The sequence below is a fragment of the Malaclemys terrapin genome, chromosome 1 (genome assembly GCF_027887155.1).
Source record: "Malaclemys terrapin pileata isolate rMalTer1 chromosome 1, rMalTer1.hap1, whole genome shotgun sequence".
NCBI lineage: Eukaryota > Metazoa > Chordata > Testudines > Emydidae > Malaclemys > Malaclemys terrapin.
In genome coordinates, this window is record NC_071505.1 from 339,228,046 (window position 1) to 339,248,513 (window position 20,468).

At 43.6% G+C, this 20,468-nt stretch overlaps 1 protein-coding gene across 1 annotated transcript in view; it reads right to left on the bottom strand.

The window, feature by feature from the left end:
- The window catches only part of UVRAG (UV radiation resistance associated), a 147,806-nt gene extending 127,832 nt beyond the window's left edge, over positions 1–19,974 (bottom strand). Inside the window, exon 1 of the mRNA XM_054015837.1 lies at positions 19,752–19,974. Coding sequence (XP_053871812.1) covers positions 19,752–19,832 — 81 coding nt within the window. The 5' untranslated portion in view covers positions 19,833–19,974. The remainder of the gene's footprint in view (positions 1–19,751) is intronic.
- Positions 19,975–20,468: the final 494 nt, after the last annotated feature.

Below are 20,468 nucleotides of genomic sequence, written 5' to 3' on the forward strand. Positions count from 1 at the left end.
TGCCTACTAATTTCATTGCATGACCCCTGGGTCTCGTGTTACGTGAAGGGGTAAATAACACTTCCTTAGTCACTTTCTCCACACCATTCATGATATTTTAGACCTTAGTCATATCCCCTCCCCAGTCATCTCTTTTCCAAGGTGAACATTCCCAGTCTTTTTGTCTCTCATTTAGGGGTATAGAACAGCTTCCATACATCTTTGTTGCCCATCTCTGTACTTTGCCCCATCTCAAAAAAGAAATATTAGAATTAGACAACCAGAACTGCACTGTGAAAGCTATATTGCCATATTCTTAAACAAAAACACATTAATCTCATTCTAGGAAGAGACACTTCCCTGTAGTGATGGATAATTAGTGAAACAGGCTCAAGAAATTTCTCATTGGGTTGGCTAAACTTTTTATATGAAAAATAAAGTTTACTTTCCAGCATTTATTGATTTTGTCCAAGCTAAGATGAAATGACTAACCACTGTCCATATTGAATGAAATGACAGATTGTATCACTTATGGTCACTTTCAGTTTGTTTCTCTGACTAGCACTATGTTGTTTGTAGTTCAAGTACTCCAGAAAATGTTACCTCCAAGCTAAAGTAAATAAACTTGATTTTTTTTTAAGTGATTTCATGGAACTATTTGAATATTGTACCATATCAGGTTCCAATAAAATTTGTGTCTTAATCCTAGATTTTGGGCCAAGGTTATCCGATAGTTTGCTTTCAAGACCGAGCACGGTTCACATTTGTAACCAAGCTTCATTTTCACAACACGCTAAGCTCCAGAAGTCTGACCTTCGCGCCCAACCATTTTTATCACAATGTACAAAATTTTACACAGTCTCCAGTCACACTCAAGTCAAAAAACCTTTTCCCCAGAAACAGTCAGCCGTTTTAACCAAGTACATTTTTTGGAAACAAAAAAAAAACCCCACACATGCGCCACAGAGCTAAACACTTCATGGCCCAATTTTAAGTGTACAGCCCTAAGCAGCTGCCACTTGATCCTCAACCCTTGTAGAAATTTTCACTGGATCCCTTGTATATTTCAAAAGAAGTCTGATTGCTAGTAGTTCATTATGTATACAATGTACAATGTGTACAAATATTCCTCAACTAGATTCACTTTACAGTTCCTCGTCCTCTCAACCTATTTCTTATGCCCATATGCCTGTCTGAGACACAGACTGATCTTCTTAACACTGTTTAACAGGAACAACTTTTCAGTTTAGTTTAGTTTCTCAGCAACAAATAAGATTTAATACAGAATATTTAGAATCAGGAAAACATTCTTAAGTAGTTTTAAAATGGAACATATCGTGAATCTGAACCAGAGGACAGTGGTCTTTAGCACTTAATATTAATATTGGAGAATATATGGGAAGCCATCACTTACTTTGAGTCTCATACAAAAATACAAGCTTAGGAGGACAAATTAAGGAAAGAGCAAGGAAGTTCTCCCTCAATACTTGTATGGACTCCCCATCACTGTTACACTGTAGTGTGTCCGTTTTAATATATTTCTTATCTTTTAATACCTCACCTACACTAAAAGTCAATGGAGTGATCAGTCATCCTATACTTATGAACTACTACTCCAAAAAAATCAAAGCTAGGACAGTTCATGCAGTATGTGAAACAGAAGCTACTGGTAGTATTACAAGCAGGCTGTGCTTCTGATTTTAAATAAACTGTAGTGATTCACAAGCAACCATAATATAAAGTTAAGAGTTTTTCATTTTACACCAAATCAACTGATGCTTTAGAGAGCTGAAGTAAGCAGTTTTTAAAAAACAATAAAAAGGGGGTATACAAACATGCATATTCAAGATCAGGTTTGAGCCCTTAGCACACCACATTTCAGAAGCCTTCTCTATGCCCATGGTATAGTTGATTCTAAATTTCTCATTGTGCCTTCCAAAAGACTGTCCTAATTCTTCCAACATACACCTCCCACCAGAGCAGTTTAAACAAAATAACCTACAAGTCCTTGACTGCACAAACACTGGAGAACGTGACATCTAATAGAAAAATGGTGATAGCTAAAAGTTGGTCTCCCCTCTGTCAATAAGACCAACAGCAGGCCCCAACTGTCACATGGAGATACTAAGAAGCATTAACAAGAAATAATCCATGGAGCAATATCAGGCAACTCAGAGTATGCCTGCATTGTAAACACAGATCTGTAGGACCTGTGCCTGTGGACTTGGTGTTTCCAAGCATGCGCTTCAGTGTCCAAACTGCATTGTAAATCTGGATCTCCAATTGCTGAACCTGGGTCTCCTAACTGTGCTGCACAAGGTGGTACAGACCTGGCAGATGCTTCTCCTGCCTGTTGCCATAACTGCAGGTTCCCCATAGGGAGACCAGTGCTTTTGGATTAGAGTCATGAGCATAAACTGATAGGATCACATCATGCAGACTTGGGATATGCAACAGTGGCTCCAGAACTTTTGCACAAAGCAGCAGACATTCCTGGAGCTTTGTGAGTAACTTGTCCGAATCCTCCAGCATCAGGACATATGCATGAGGGAGGGTGTATTGGTCCAGAAGCAGATTGCCATAGCCATCCAGAAGCTGTCTACCCCAGACTATTACAAGTCTGTAGCTAACCAATTTGGTGTTGCAAGTGCACTGTTGGGGTTGTGGTAATGAGGTTTTTAAATCACAGTCCTGATTGCTTCACCAAAAGGTGGTGTGCATTAACCATGTCCCTGAAATAACTGCTGGTTTTAAGAATACAGGCTGTCCAAACAGCACCAGGGCCATCCATGGGACTCACGTGCTCCTTGTGGTGGGTAAACTATGGGCACATACACCGAAAAGGTCACTACTCCATCATTATGCAGGTCCTAGTCAATCAGAGAGGCAGGTTTATGGACACTAACATGGAATGTGCTGGCTTGGGTGCATGATGGAGTTTTTCAAAACAGCAGGACTTTATTGCCATCAACTGATAATTTTATCAATGGAGTCACTGTCCCTCTTGTTAATCTAGGGCAGTGGTTCTCAACCTGTGTTCTGCAGACCCATGGGGGTCCACAGACTATGTCTAAAGGGTCCGCCAAAGACAAACTGAAAACTGAAAAGAATTCAACTGTCTATACACACACACACACACACACACACAAATCAATTTCCAAAGGGATCTGCACCTTCATATGAAATTTCTAAAGGGGTCCACAAATTAAAAAAGGTTGAGAAACACTTTTCTAGGGGACTCTGCTTAGAGACAGCCAAAGAAAAAAGGATTCACTGCAAGAGAATAAGCACTATTAAGAGGATGACCACTTGTTAGCTCAGACTTTTTTGCAAGTTTTGTTAACTATTTACATAGCTTATTTCTAACCTTCTACTAAAAAAAATGAACATGTATAAATGCCACACAAACAGTTCTGCGCGCATGGATAGTTTTACTGAAGCTAAGCATTGTGCTTTCACATTTAAAAAAAAATAAAAGACTTTAAAGATTTTTTTTTTTTTTTAAACAGAATCCCTCTGAAGTCTAAAAACAGTTGAAAACAATAGCTTAAGTACTATGAAAAAGAGCTGACAGAACCTTTAAGTCAAACAAACTGAGCAAAGATGAATGAATAATCCTATTTTTCATCTTGGCTTTAAAAATGTTATTCAATATTTTCCTGAGTAATCAGTTTTACATGATTAAGTTGGATAATGGTTTCTCAACCTGAAGTCTATGGCAAAGTAAAGCCAACATTGCTAGCAAAAGGGACTGCGGGAGCATCAACAGGATATTTATAAAAACTTGTATCATTCCCTCCAACACAACAACATATTAAAAAAATCTAGGTAAATCTGAACTTATATCTGGCATCTATTCCCTTCTGTTATACAGTAGTATCTAAAAGCCTCTATCAGAACTACAGTCCAATTGAACTAGGTGCTATACAGAGAAAGACAACTGTCCCTATTCCAGAGAGCTCACAAGTTATGACAATGAGTATGGAAAGAAGGCTATGGAAATAGCAACAGTCACATGATTAAAACATAGGCCAGCTATGTTTACAACCAGATCCATTTTCTTTTTATATAAATTAGATAAAAAGAGATGCATATAAGAGTTCCTAGATGCTATGCACTCCATGATTGTCAATTGACAGATTACTGTCAGAACTATAGGGGGGACAGGATTTGAAACACGAGGCATGAGACATCCCAACAACAGTCTTCTCACAAGAAGTTACTCTAGTTTAGAGTGATTCTTTTTGGAATGTCAATGCTATTGTTTTCTACGTACCAAAACATTATGCCAAATGATTTGTTCCTTTAGTAAGTGACAAGAGGAACATTTCTTAGCCTCCACAGCATATTGCAGATGATGGTATAGATAGCAGATTTCTGATTATTAGAATTTTAGCATAATGGGCTGAAGTGCAAATTTTAGTAGCCTACCTCCAGCTTTTGTGACCAACATAATACATGGAAAAGTTATTTTGAGTACTATATTTGTCCTAGCCCACTGCACTTTGCAGGGAACTAGTTGAGATGGGGAAATTAAAAATGAGACCTGGACTTTCGATCATTTGGTTCAACTCTAGCTCTGGTTGGAGTAAGTGGATTGATTACCATACGGTAGCTTTGGTGATCTATCTGAAGCAAGTTAGCGCTCTATTTCCTTCAGAACAAGTGGCCACATCACACTAACCCCACTATTGAGAGAAACAAATCCTGAACGGTGTATGAGAAATCCTTAATTACAACATTATGTCCTATCTTTCATACTTCAAGTATTCCAAAGAGTTTTACAGAATCTTGTTGAAGTTCTGAAAGCCATCAAAAATGAGGAGCAGAAAAGTCATGCCACCAAGTTTTGCTGCCTAGTTCTGCAGTTACAATATTGTTAATGGAATTTAAAGATAGTGTGTCTACACAAAACTTCTAGAAGTTTTACAGAACATGCAAGGGTGCGGTACTGATGAGATTCTTTCAAAAGTCAGATTTTGGTTTTTTGTTTATAAAGTGCTTGATTCCCCTTCAAATTCTGATGAGTTATTTGTTAGTTCTACCATTAAAAGTCTTTCCAGTATTATCATGGAAGCCATAAACAAGGAAGCTTAACACAAGGCATAGAAAAAATATTTTCATCAATGTTCCTGTTGATATTTTGCACTTTCATCAGATGATCTCAAATGACTTGGCGATACCCCTACCTCACAAGAACATTCTGAACCTTAAGTGTAGAGGGAAGGAGTCTAGTACCAAATTGCAGGCAGGTAAATTCAGGTACCAGTAGGTGTAGTGATTTTCCCAGGATCAGACAGTGTGGCAGAACTTAGAACAGAAGTCAGTAGTCACAATTCCTACTCTGTTTTAATCACTGAACTCTATCCCCTTTAATGATATAATATTCCAGAACAAAATAAATATGCATAAGTCACTGTGGGAATACTGCCAAGGTGAGCTGGCAGGGTACCTTGGTTCTCTCAATGTTGAGACCCAGACTGAGATGGGCATCTGCAAAAGGATTTAAAGTGCTTTGCGGATCAGCCTGTGTGTGTGAAAGGATGATTCAGTCATCTGCATACCGATCAGTGATGCCAATTCCTGTGATCTTAGCTTTTGTTTGGAGATGTTGGAGAATGAGGAGTTGGCCATCCATAGGATACTCAATCCCAATTCCATCAGGAAGGTGGTCGCAGATGAGAATCAGGATCACAGAAAGATAAATAGAGACGAGTGTTGGAGCAATGACACAGTCCAGCTTGACACCAGTGCAAATGATGAATGGTTATACACACTGCTCTTTCCTCAAGGAGTTTGCAATCCAAGACGACAATGTGAATGATGAGGATAAGAGGATAGAGGTTCTGTCTGTTTTATTATGCAGTTGCAATTTTAAAATTGTGTGTGTCAACTAATCCTGTCTGCCCTCTCAAGCTGCCATTAATTGGCTTATAGTTGATCCAGCAGAGGCTAGCTGCCTTATAGACAAGTACAGGGAAGGTATTGGAGATATGTCTGCAACACCCCTTGAAACATTAACAGATGATCGACAAAGGGGCTACTCCCACAACTGGATTTGCATGGGCAGATTCCGGAACTCCACTGATTAATGGAGCAGAAATTCAACCCACACAGAGCCAACTGAAAGATTCAGGAGAGTTTTATTCACAATAGCTTATGCTGTGAAATGAAACCAATAGTTACACTGGGGAAGGAGAAGGTTCTACGGATTTAAGTGCCTTTCTTCAGTTTACCACATGTCACTTGGGAAGGAGTTTAAGCTAAACAAACAAAACAAAAAACAAAAAACCCACCCACTCATACCAAAATAAATGTCCACAAAGAGATTATACCTGTATAATCTTCCTACATAGATAAGGGCTTTTAAACTAATGCTGCTAATTTAAATGTATAAATCCTGGACTCATCCTTGAGCTTTACCCTGTTACCTCTCCCACAACACAACCCATCATTTAGGGTTCTCACAACTACCTGATGATTTGAAGCAGTCAAACTTACTGTGGTGAGACTTACTGGGTTAAACTTATTCAATCTTGACCACTCTCTCAGTTCCATCTCTCCTCACTTTTAAGAGACACCTGAGATTTTATTTCATAATTCACTTCTGAATCCTGTGCCCTATGTTTTTTAAACCTCATCTGACCTCACCTTTTTTAAAAGATAAAGGTGAGGGGTATCGGTTTATCTAGGGTTACCATATTTAAAAAATAAAAAATAAAAAAGGGACATGCCACAGGGCCCTGGCCCCGCCCCTTTCCCACCCCGACTCCGCCCCTTCCCCAAAGTCCTCGCCCTAACTCCGCCCCCTCCCCATAGCGCCCCGCATACCCCCCTCTTCCCTCCCAGCCTCGCGAAAAGGGCTGCCCGAGCACTACTGGCTTCACGGTTTGCCGGGCAGCCCCCAGACCCTGTGTCCCCGGCCGGCACTTCCCCAGAGCACCTGGAGCCCGGGAGGGGAAGCGCCCAGCCGGGGGCGCAGGGTCTGGAGGCTGCCTGGCAAACCGCGAAGCCGGTAACGCTTGGGCTTCGGGCAGCCCCCCCATGCCTCCGGACCCTGCGCCCCCGGCCAGGCACTTCCCCTCCTGGGCTCCGGCGGCTGCTGTGCTCCCTGAACTCCTGGGCTCTTTAAGCGCCGAGCTGCCCGAGCGCTACTGGCTTTGGGCAGCCCCCATGCCTCTGGACCCTGCGTCCCTGGAGCCTGGGAGGGGAAGTGCCCAGCCAGGGGCACAGGGTCCAGAGGAGTGGGGGCTGCCCGAAGCCGGTAGCGCTCAGGCAGCTCAGTTCTTACAGAGCCCAGGAGTCAGGGAGCACAGCAGCCCCCGGCGCCCGCTGTAAGGTAAGCCAAGGAGTATCTTTTCCGGACACGTTTGGCTTTTTGGAAATTCCCCCCGGACGGGGGTTTGATTACCAAAAAGCCAGACATGTCCGGGAAAAAACGGACATATGGTAACCCTACTTTATCTGTAAACGTTGAGAATGTTCCTATCAGTCCACTTTGGTTACTATGTTTTACTGACAGGGGATGCTTTACAATTCCTTTAAAACAATGAGTGCTGACCATGCATGCTATCGTTTAGTGTGTGAAACGGTTTCCATTATAATCCTGTTTGTCCATAGTTTTCCAGAACTTTCATATTTTGGGCTGAAAGCTTTCATGTTTAGGCCATGCCCAAAGGTGAAAGGTAGAAAAAAAAAAATCAGCAAAATCCTTCCAACTGTTTTGGAGTTGAGGGAAGAGTGCAAACAGTTAACTAATGTGCATATTGATATATTAAACAGCTATAGTAGGTGTGGCTGAAGTTTCAAACTTCACAAACTAACCCAGCAACAAGAACATTTAGCTTGTTAATCAGATCACTTAATACTTATAGGGGCCAAATTATGACGTTTTCTGTAGCCATAGAATGGGTCTCAAATTATTGTACCCTTAGGATGCCAAAGAAAGCCTTTTAAATCTGAACCAAATGCAACCAGTGCAACGTCTTCACATTTGCAGACTACCTTAAGTAGAGGAGAGGTACACACTGCCCCTATTCATGACAATGGGGAAAACGAATGACTACATTGTGAACTAGGTCACTGTTAACCATTTTAGCAGAAACAGCCAGTTAATAAGCTTATTCCACAGTCCCAAGTGGCCTCCCACAACCTCCTGTGTGTCAACAGTACTAGCTGTCCTTATCCAGATGCCAAACCTCCAGCTTCCCCACAATCCCTTCAATGCACTTGTATGTTGTCAAAACATTTGCAGCCTTCTGAAGATTGAAAATTTAGCAGAGTCCAATCATTTGACTAATATTTAACTTTAATACTGTACTGATTCCCCAGCTTGCCACAATGTAAATAAGGCCTTAATTACAATCAGTGCCTAGTTTAAATAGAGCAAATTGGGAACACAGATGTTATTCACATTTTTACTTACTTGAATCCCAATGACACAGCTGATCATGAAATTTTAAACACAACTGTGGACTGCTCAAGAGCAGAACCATTTGAGCAGAGATCCTGAAGGACATACTGGTTAACTAGTCATGTACCATAGGTGTTCTTGTGGGGTTTTGTCATCCCTTCTCTCCAATGTGCAATAGAAGCCATTGGAGAAGACAGCAAATCGGATGGAACTGCAGCCCCATCAGCATGCTCACAAGCACTTCTACATCTCCTTTCCAATTGACCCCAGACAGCACGGTATCTTGGCTTTCCCAAGCTGAGGATCAAAAATGGATTTGAGATCAATTTGGCCAAGGCTGAATCCTGGTAAGGTGAAAGTAATAATGCAGAGGTTGGCAACCTTTGGCATGTGGCCTGTCAGGGTAATCTGCTGACGGGCTGAAGACATTTTGTTTACGTTGACCGTCCGCAGGCACGGCTCCCTGCAGCTCCCAGTGGCCGCGGTTCATCATTCCCAGCCAATGGGAGCTGCTGGAAACGGCAGCCTCGCTTCCCGCAGCTCCCACTAGCTGGAAACAGCGAACCACCGACACTGGGAGCCATGCATGCGCATGGTCAACAAACAAAATGTCTCACGGCCCGCCAGCAGATTACCCTGATGGGCCATGTGCCAAAGGTTGCCAACCCCTGTGATAATGGATGGCTAAAAGAAAAAAAGACTGTATTACAAGAATGGTGCCAGTAACAATGAGAAAACCCTAAAAGTTATTTCCAGTTCTACAGGTATTACTGGTTCCAACAGTATTTTCAGTTGTGTGTACGAAATATCACTAGAATAGATACTTTCAAAATTCATTACAGTTTTTAAATAGACCCACCATAGCACATAAAGGGTCTGTTAACCCTTCTTACAGGTATACAGTCTCATTAGAATGTGCCACACATCCTTAACCTTGCATATGATACAGAGCAACCTTAACTCTGCAATTCCTAAATTGATTCTTTAGCCATGCAACTTTAATGTTTTTATTTAAAGATGGAAGCAACTTCAGTGTCTAAGACTTGCAAATTCTTTTGCAAGCCAGGAGAACTCTCAATAATGCATATGAATTCCATAACTTGGAGCTATGTGGCTAAAGACCACTGAAAGACCCTGACTTGCACACTTTAAGGAGGTACATGGAATGAAGGCCCTCTTCTGCAAGATTTATGAGTAAAGCTCCTTGTTTGTCATGGAGGTCACAGATTCTGTGATTTTCTGTAACCTCCGTGACTTCTGGAGCAGTCTGTGCAGCCTCTGGGCCAGTCGCACTGGCTGTTGCTGGGGCAGGCTTGGCCCCTCTCTGCCACCCAGCAGCAGGAGTTTGGGGGGGGCCCTCAGGGCTGGGGATTGGGGTGTGGGACAGTGCTTACCGGGGGGGGCTCCCCAGAAGGGCGACAAGAACTCCCCTCCCTCAGCTCCTAGCTCCACATGCTGCCTCCGATGGGAGCAGCAGAACCATGGCTTGGGGCAGAGCGGAGGCAGCATGTGGAGCTAGGAGCTGGAGGTCACTGCTTTCCAAGAGCCGAGTAGGGAACCTGCCCCAGCTCTGCTAACCCTCCTCCTTCCCTCCCACCCCAAGTACCTGCACTGCCTTCAGGGCCACTCCCCCAGCACCCAGGCACCCCCAGGGCCACCAACCCCCAAGTTTTAGTCAGGGGTATATAATAAGAGTCACAGACAGGTCACGGGCCATGAATTTTTGTTTACTGCCTGTGATCAGCCCACGACTTTTACTAAAAATACCGTGGCTAAAATGTAGCCTTACTTATGAGCTGCAAAACACCCAAGATACATCAAAGTGGCACTCCCTCCTGTAAACCTTAAAGGGCATAAAGCAGCATTCCCTACGTTCTATGCATCTTAAGAGCCCTTGCCTTTCACCCCCTGCCCACTTTTTACTAAATTTTTCTCTACGTAGCCACATACACTGTGCATGCATGTACCACTAAGTTTTTATGCTTGTACCCTTTAGGAATTGAGCAAGACAGGAGAAGACTTACTGCACATGTATCATATGTCTTTTGCACAGATTCAAGAACTATTTTCACTAGCACAAACTAATTGTCAGTGAAAGATTTTTCACTAACAATTTCATCTTTCAATCCCCAGCTGCAGAACTGTTTAAAAGTAGGATGCAATTTTTAAATAAGAAAATCATGTTTCCCCATTCCTGGTACTTAAAGGCAACTGAAAAGTTTTTGTTCCACTTTCAGAGATGTTGAGCTTTGAGCAGAAACCAATCTTGAAAAAAATCTAACCTGAAAGATAGGACTAGAATAACCTCACTATAGCTGTCACTGACATTCCTGTTGTAATAATAATAATAATAATAAAAAACAAACTAACAAACCAACCTTATTGTAGAGTTGCCACAAGGTGAAAGGTAAGGGATACTGTTAGTTTGGGGGAAAATCAGCTAAGAGGTCTACCCAATTAATGTGTCAAGAGGTTTGCTTCAAAGATAACATCTAACAAAACTCATGTGGAGAAAGGAGAAGGAGGGGGAGAAAAACTCCCCTTGGGTAAGAAGGACTTCTGTATTTGAGATGGCCCATTTGGAAGTGGGTTCTTTGAGAATAATTGTGTATGTTTGGGATCTGGGAAGAACCCTTCATTAGCTTAAACTGGGATTTGTGAAGGGAAAAATAAAGTTTATTTATTAACGTCAAATAAAACAACGTTCTTTGTCTATAGCAGATGATGTAAATCCTAATGCTGATGGAGAACTGCAATACTGATTTTCAAAGCCAAACAGGACTAGTTACCTCCTCAGGCAGTCATTACAACACTTGTTTTTTGCTTTGGCCTTTTTAACATACCATCTTTCCTTTCCCTCAAAAGGTACCCAAACTCTGTTGTCCACCAGGGTCTTTCCTTGTAAAATACTTGAATTCACAATTACTCTTTTTTCCAAGCATAAAACAGACAGTTTTCTGTCTCAAAACACTGATGACTGCAGCTGGGAATTGCTCAGCAATAGCAAATAATTATGTGCAACAAAGAAGAAATTATTACTTACAAATCCACACACTACCTTTTAAGAGTGCAGAACCAGACAAGACCATAACTAAAATTCACATCTACCTGTTGATATGATCCCAGAGCATTTATTTGCATTTCCCTCTACCCAATCAGTTTAATATTTTGGACGGTATATATGTAATGTTTATATCAATCCAGTAAACCTGACTAATCCATAGAAATTCCATTCACATAAAATGAGCTAAAAATTTGTGCAAATAGCAGCATGTGAACAGCTAAAATGAAATAGGGAGATCTTCGGATATCATTGGCAGTGAAAACCATTGAACTTTATTATCCTAAAGACCCAAATTAATGGGTTAGATGTAACAAGTCAGAGGCTCAAAATAAAAAAAGCATTACATTCTCTACATGAATTGGGAGTGGAAAGGACAAATGCTCAGAAAACAAAACTACTTATAATAAATTAAAGAAACAAAGATAAAGCAAACAATTTACTTCCTTCCCCATATCACTCCAACAGCTATATTTATCATGTACTCACTGCAATAAGGACCCAAAACAATTCTACATGAGAAGTGACAGATAAGGTGAACTTACCAGGTAAACTGACCAACATACAGCAGATATCTGAAGAATGCAACCGTAAGTTAAATAATATCTGCCCCCAACCCTGCACTCAGCCAGATCAATTTTGCCCTCCAAATCTTCTGAAAATAGGAAAGATAGGCATACTTATTTCTCTAATTCCACAACAAGAAAAACTTAAATATATTAAACTAGTTCTCTAAAGAATTTCCTTTTATTTTGCCCATATAAAGGCTTATCTTTTACAAGATGAAGGCCCAAAGAAGGAACTTAGTTCTCTGCTCCAATGGGGCAAGTATACTAGTGGTTAGGAAATGGGACCAAATTGAAGAACTTGGGTGCCAGTCCCAACTCTGCCACAAGCTTGAGAAAGTCAGTTCATCTCTGAGCGTAAGTTTGTCTCCTCCATAGCCAACCTGTAATATTTCTCTACTTCACAGGGTGGTGGTGACAGGTTTATGAATGCATGTAAAGCACTTTAAGATCCTCAGATGGAAGACTTTTAAAGTGTAAATAGATGCACTTCATTGCAATACCAAGCTTGCATCACCAGATCAAAGCAAGGCAGTTTCAGTCTTAATAAGAGCCACCTGATTTCACACAAACAGCCTGCATGAACTACATTATGTATGCTTTTAAAGGGTGCACATGCCTAGATAGTTATTACTAATACCTGTATAAATAAAGATAAAATGCTGTCATGACACAAAGCAAGAGTAGAGCTGACAAAGAACACCCAACAGGAGTTTATCACCTAGTTTCCTCCTTAGCAGCTAATATAGGGACTATAATTAGCTTGTAATTTAAGAAGGCTTGTGTGCAACTCTGTGAAAGCATCAAGATATCAAATCACTTGTATCATTAGAAGATACTAGCAGCTAGTGCTAAGCTGTATCATACTTCAATGCTAAGCATCCAATCTATATCCTCCTTAGGAATAGACTGGGGGAGTTCAAGATTAGCAAAATTGAGAACTGCACACTGTGTAAACAGCAAGAATCTAGTCCTAAATTGCAACAGTTTTAAAGCCTTGTCTATAGATGAAGTTGTACTGCTTTAGCTATAATTAGAGATATATAATGTCCTAGGGTAGATGCAGTTCTACTGTTATAGGTGCCTTCTACTAGTATAGCTGCTCCCAAGAGGAAGGGGAGTAAGTATCAATATAAGGCACCTTTAACAGTATAACTGTGTCCATACTAGGGATTTTACCTCTACAACTACTGGGGGGGGGGGGGGAAATCATACCTCTTACTTAAATAATTATACCAGGCCCGAGACAAGTGAAAACCCCAATTAAACTGATAAGAACAGGTACTACACTAAATGTCTCCTTTCAGCCATTCAGTTTCCCCCTCTAGTGTTGTTTAACACTTCACTTCCTCTTTTATTCAAAAGCTATCAGTGGCCTATAACTAGTAGGAAAGTTTAAAAAAAATTACTCCCTATTTTTTACTACAAGATTAATAAAATTATCTAACATAATAGAAAGATTCTCTTTGCCATTCCTTTATAGTTAATAGAGCTAGTGGTTCACACATACTTGTTCTCAAATTTGGACAAAAGCTGCTTCCACTCCCATCTCCAGATTGTGTTTTTGTTTCAAGCAGAAGGGACATTCACCAAGCCAGCAATCTCTCTTCATAGCCATGCTAAAAATCTTGATTCTGCCACATTGCTTACAAGAAGAGAAAAGTTATGTATATGCCTTAAGAGAGTGCGGAATTTTAACCCTTGCTAAAATATAATTTGTGCTTATATCCATTTACCGTATATACTCAATCATAAGCCTGTTCGTTTATAAGCCGACCCCTCCCCCCCGGCAGATGGATAAGTAAAAATGGAAAATTTTTATAACCCATTCATAAGCCGACCCTATAATTCAGGGGTCAGGAAACTTTGGCTCCCAGGCCATCAGGATAAGCCACTGGTGGTCTGAGATGGTTTGTTTACCTCGAGCGTCCGCAGGCATGGAGGTAAACCTAAGTAAACAAAGTGTCCCAGCATGCCAGCTGCTTACCCTGACGGATTGGGACAGCACTGGTGGGGAAATTTGGGGGGGGGGGGGGAAGAGTGGGGTGGAAGAAGCTGGGAGTCAGGGGAGTAACCCCTGTGACCACCCCCCACATGACCCCATGCCTAGCCCAGGACCCCCACGCTCTCCCCATCCCATCCCTTCCCACCTTATCTGGGGAGGATGTCTCTGACCTGGCTGCAGCCTGCTCTGGCAGGCCGGGCCAGGCGGCGCGGCCGCAGCCTGCCAGCCCCGGAGCTGCAGCTGCTTCGGAGGCTGGGGGAAGAGCAGCGTGGCCAGAAGTGGAGAGACTCTGGCCCCGACTCTTCCCTTCTGTCTCTGCTGACTGTGTTACCTCTCTTTGCTCCCTCTGTTGGGGGGGAGTGGCTGTGTCCCACCTCTCCCTCTCTATACCCGTTCATAAGCCAGACCCCATCTCTGGTGCTTCCCTTTTTTACTAAAAAAAAAAAAAAAAAAAATCTGCTTATGAACGAGTATATATGGCAAGTCATGTCTGACTTCAGACTGTATGCCCTTCAGGTTAGGGATTGCATTTGATTTTTTGTCAAGTGCCTAGCACATTTTAGTATTTTATTATTAGAGTCCAGAAATCTAGCCAAGTATTTGAATTTATGGGGCCGCTGAGGGAACCCGCAGCTCAGCAAAATAGACTCAGTGGGCTGGAATTCCAGCCTTAGCTTTATAAAAGTTATGTTAATTTGTTAAGGTTTGTTTGAACCCAAGATCCAGGGGAATGGTTTAGTAGTCTAAACTTTAAATTTAATATACTCAGACACCTTGGAACGAGAGCTAAATCCCAAAAGGTTCAATTCATCCCTCATTCCTACGAGGCAGCTTACATAATATGTAGCTTACTGTGTTGGGGTCTTTCACATAAAACTTCACAAAGCAGACAGGAGCCGTGCTTTTATGGACATTAAAGATCTTCTGAATCCTTCTACTGTTTTACAAAAAGAATCATATCTCCTACCCACCAGAAATTTACTATTAAAGAGGAGACAGAGAGCCCCAATCCCTGGCAAGAACTTCAGGATACTGATTTATATGTATGGTTGTAATCTAAGAATATACCCTTTACCCCAAAGCTCCTCAAGACCATTTATTGTGGTTGTTTTCAGAGTTCACTGCAAGTCTCTAAAAATGATCATGGGGCAACTATAGAATTAGAGGGACATCAATCTTTAATCAATGATCCCCAGAACAAGCTAGAATAACACTATGCACTGACCTCCAGATAGGGGAGAGAAAATTTTTAGAAAGACCCACACAAACAGAAAATTAACTATAGTGAATACATCAACGCATAATGTAAAGCTGAAAAACTAGAGGAAAATTATTACAGTAAGCTTCAGAGTAACAGCCGTGTTAGTCTGTATCCGCAAAAAGAAGAACAGGAGTACTTGTGGCACCTTAGAGACTAACAAATTTATTAGAGCATAAGCTTTCGTGGACTACAGCCCACTTCTTCGGATGCATATCCGAAGAAGTGGGCTGTAGTCCACGAAAGCTTATGCTCTAATAAATTTGTTAGTCTCTAAGGTGCCACAAGTACTCCTGTTCTTCTTTTTACAGTAAGCTGTAACTCAAAATTCAAAAAAAGTGTGATATTTAAGTTGACTGCATCATAATATATATGTGTGTGACATTTATTACAAGCTAAGTGTTAATGCAGCTGTTTACATAACAAGAAAATTGACTAGAGACAAAACTTGTGGGCCTTCAATTATCATCTCCACCACAGTTCATTAAGATCTCCAAACCTCCTCATACTGAAATCAATGGCAGAATTCTTAGCAATGTCAACAGGAGCAGAAATGGGCCACAGGCTAGATGAAACTATCAAAAGCGGCATTCCTCTCCCTAAATAACTACACATTACGTTCCTTTTGATCAAGAATCAGTAATTAGTACAGCAACTTTCAACAAATCACTTGACTGCAGCGTGACTGGCTCCCAATGTTAAGACTGCATTTTTGTTCAGCTCCTTCCAGCTCAACTACTGCAAGACTAGACGTCTGTCATAGGCTGTCTGAAGGAAGGAATAAGGACTAGAAAGCTTGTTTCAAGCGGTTATGTACCAAGACTAGAGAGATATCTTATGGTCCTCTTGACCCCAGCTAGCTGCTCCATGCATGATGAAGCATTCGGCCACTAGAATGAAGACAACTCAATGGTCCACTTTTCTTTCAGATTAGGAAGTATGTCAGTGTCTACAGTTTTTAGGTTCACTGATCCTGTTCTTTTGCCAAAGAAGAGAAGCTGACATTTTGACAGAATTGTAGATTAGTTACGTCCTCGAATAGTGCAAACACTACACATGCATATACAAAATTTGGTATATGCAACAATTTAAGCATTTTTTTCTTTACTGGGATAAGTAGCTTTGAACTCAGGTCACCATTTCTCTTGTTTGCACAGTTCAAGTGTGGCACTGACTATTCTAATAAGGCACTAAGTACTGGAACATGAATCAGTAAGTGTATGTGTGCGCTCTGTGCTAGCAGTAGAAAATTTGCCTGAGTTATGTGGGATTGCACTCAGATTTTTCAAGTTATACAAACATTAGAATAAGATACAGCTATTAAGTCAGAATGACTTTCATATTATTTCTCATTAACAGAGAAATGAAAAGCATTTAAAAATATAAGTATCTGTTTCTATTTTTGTCTAGATTTACATTTCAGCTATACAATAAAAACAAAATTGACTGCTCCTTCACCTATGTGCCAAAAACACAGTACAGGCTCAAAAGTTTCACCATTCTTTCCTACTATCATTATTAGTACTTTTTAAGGGGGAAAGGAAGGAGACATTTGCATGGTGTTACTGACCACATATGAAAAACATTTTACATCTCAGTCTAAACCATGGGCATCAAGGCCAGATACTATGGTGGGGGTGGAAGGCTGGTCTTAAGGTTAAGGCACTGAACCAGTATTCAGGAGCCTTGGTTTCAATTCCAAGCTCTGTCACAGAATTCCTGTGTGTTTAGAATGTAGGCTCTTCAGACCATGGCTTTTACATGTTTGTATAACGCCAAGCACAACGGGCCCGCAGGCTCATAGATGCTACTCTAATCCTTCTAATATTAACCACCATCACACAAGTGGACCCTCCAAAAATGTGAGCATCAATCTCTTTTCATTAGGTCTCTTCCAGATCTTCTGGCAGGGAGCAGTTTTACAATGGAGCTAGTTTTCTCTTCAGTTGATTTTGATGTCTATTGATGTTCTCCGAATCGTGCTTAGGTACTTATTTACAGGCACATAGAACTAAGAAATGCAGTTCCCTTCTGTTCTTTAGCTGTCAGTGACAACTGTAGCAAAAGAAACACACCCAATTCTGAGGATGCAGATTCAAGTCTTATTTGATAGGGCTTCAAAGAAAAAAATTATATATAACATATATATAAAAAATTATATAAACAGAAAAGGATAATCTCAGTCACTAATTATACACACTGACAAAGATAAGACTTTTGAAGTTTGACTTCTAACATTATACTACTCCAACTCACATTCTGAGCCACTGGGTATGTCCACCGTACAGCCACTGCAGCTGTGTCACCGTAGCATAAACACTTCCTTAGGCTACAGAAGGGATTTTCCCCACTGATGTCGTTAATTCACCTCTCTGGGGGCAGGTCTACACTATGGGATTAAGTAGACCTAAGTTATACAACTCCAGCTATATGAATAACGTAGCTGGAGTCGATGTAGCTTAGGTCGACTTACTGCGGTGTCTACACCATGCTGGGTCAACAGGAGAAATTCTCCCGTTGACTTACCTTACGGTGGCATGCCGGAGTCAACAGGAGAGTAATCTATGGTCGATTTAGCGGACGACCCCTGGTAAGCATAGATACGTCATAGAGGCACTAGTTCGGTCAACAGAAGAATTCTTCCTTCAGCCTAGCTATATCTACACCAAGGGTTATGCCGATTTAACTACAGTGCTCAGCACGTGAATTTTTTCACAGCCCTGAACAACATATCTAGGTGGATCTAATTTTTTTAAATGTGGACCAGGCCTTGAGTTATTCTTAAATAAATGAGCTACAAGAATCTGTATTCATGAGAAAAAAAGCAGGAGCTTTGTTAAATACACACTGCTAAACATTTATATGATTATAACAGAGGAGTTAGGGTTTCTTACTTAACCTTGTTTTAAAACACATTCTCCAAGATTAAAAGGCTCACTCACCCAGTGAGCCAACAGCCAAACCAATAAACAAGAAAGATGGGGTAATCGGAAGGAGAGAGTAGGAGGTGGGCAGAGTCTCATCAGTTTTTTAAACAGCAGTAATGGAACCATTTTTACTGATAGACACTTCAGAAAGATTTTTTCTTTCCCGGATTACATTAAAACAATAATATTTGTCCAATCACTGCAAAAAGCATAAAACAACTTAACTTGTGGATCTTGGAAACAGAAAAGATAGTTAAATGCTGCAACGCCACACACACACCTTCAAAAAACAACTGTTTGCATATTGCCACCTATGAAGCCCAATGAATCTGCCCCACCTCCCTCAGTGCCCCAGGGATTCCCCTTTCCTTCCCCCTCCCCACGTACCCCAAGGACCTTCCCGCATACCTGCCTCACCAGCATTTGCCCTGCTTACCAATCCCTTGGGGAATGCCCACCTCTAGCACCCACTCACTTCCCCTAGCACTCACCCAGCACAGCCACCGGCCCACATCGCCCCCCCCAGCACAACGACCGGCCCCCTTTCATCCCCCACTCACTACCCCTAACACCACCCCCCATCACCCCCCCAGCCCAGTGACCGGCCCCCTCTCATCCCCCACTCACCCCCCCAGCAACAACCCCCCACCGGCCCCCTTTCGTCCCCCACTCACTACCCCTAACACCACCCCCCATCGTCCCCCCCAGCCCAGTGACCAGCCCCCTCTCATCCCCCACTCACCCCCCCAGCAACAGTCCCCTCTCTTCCCCCACCCCAGCAACAGCCCCCCACCGGCCCCCTTTCGTCCCCCACTCACTAGCCCTAGCACCGCCCCCCCACCCCCCCAGCCCAGCAACCGGCCCCCTCTCATCCCCCACTCACTACCCCTAACACCGCCCCCCAGTCCAGCCACCACCCCCCATCACCCCCCCAGCCCAGTGACCGGCCCCCTCTCATCCCCCACTCACCCCCCCAGCAACAACCCCCCACCGGCCCCCTTTCGTCCCCCACTCACTACCCCTAACACCACCCCCCATCGTCCCCCCCAGCCCAGTGACCAGCCCCCTCTCATCCCCCACTCACCCCCCCAGCAACAGTCCCCTCTCTTCCCCCACCCCAGCAACAGCCCCCCACCGGCCCCCTTTCGTCCCCCACTCACTAGCCCTAGCACCGCCCCCCCACCCCCCCAGCCCAGCAACCGGCCCCCTCTCATCCCCCACTCACTACCCCTAACACCGCCCCCCAGTCCAGCCACCACCCCCCATCACCCCCCCAGCCCAGTGACCGGCCCCCTCTCATCCCCCACTCACTACCCCTAACACCGCCCCCCAGTCCAGCCACCGCCCCCCATCACCCCCCCAGCCCAGCGACCGGTCCCCTCTCGGCCCCCACTCCCCCCCAGCAACAGCCCCCCACCCCAGAGACCCTCCTACCATCACCTCCCCCACCCCCGTTACCCTGCCAGGCCCTGCCCCGCCAGGACCCCGGACGCCCCTCACCCAGCCCGCCCCCGTCCCCTCTGCGGCCCGGCCCCCGGCTACCTGCTGCGAGGGCAGCTCCACATGCAGGGCCCGGCTGCTGGAGCCCGCGGGGAGCGCGGCGGGGCCGACGGCCGAGCTCATCCTCACGGGAGGGCGGCGGCCCGGGAGCGCGAGAGGCGCCTGCGCATCGGCCCCGCGGTCCCTCCACCGCAACCGAGCACCAAGGGGTTAATGGCGGTAGCAGCACCGAGCCGGGACCGCTCGCTCAGGAGCCATATTACCGCAGTGCTAGGAGAGACCCGACCGCTGATTGGCCCGCGGATATAAGAGGTGGGACTCCGAGCGGCCTGGCAGCACAACGATTGGGAGCTGCGGGAGTCAATCAACGCTGCTTCCAGCTAAGCCTCCGCTCTGTCAAGCGGCGGAAAGGTATATGCCTCCAACAGCCTCCTGATTGGCTGAAGTACCTCGGAGGGGGCCCGGACGACAGCAGAGGAGGGCGATGCTGATTGGACAAGATGGTTGTAATTGACAGATAGCTGTACCCCATCACGTGGGGACGTGTTTTTATCACGTGAGATGAGAAAAATATTTTTCAGGGTAAGGTCTGGGGAGGGAGCCAGTCACCATGGCAACAGAGGAGCTGGTGAGGCTGGCCTGGCCCTGCTTAGGACTGGCCAGGAGCCTCTCCCAGGGTGCAGCAGCCGTGCTGTGCACCCTCCTCCCCATCACCTGCTCCCAGCATGCAGTGCAGCCCACCCACGCTGCCTTGTGAGG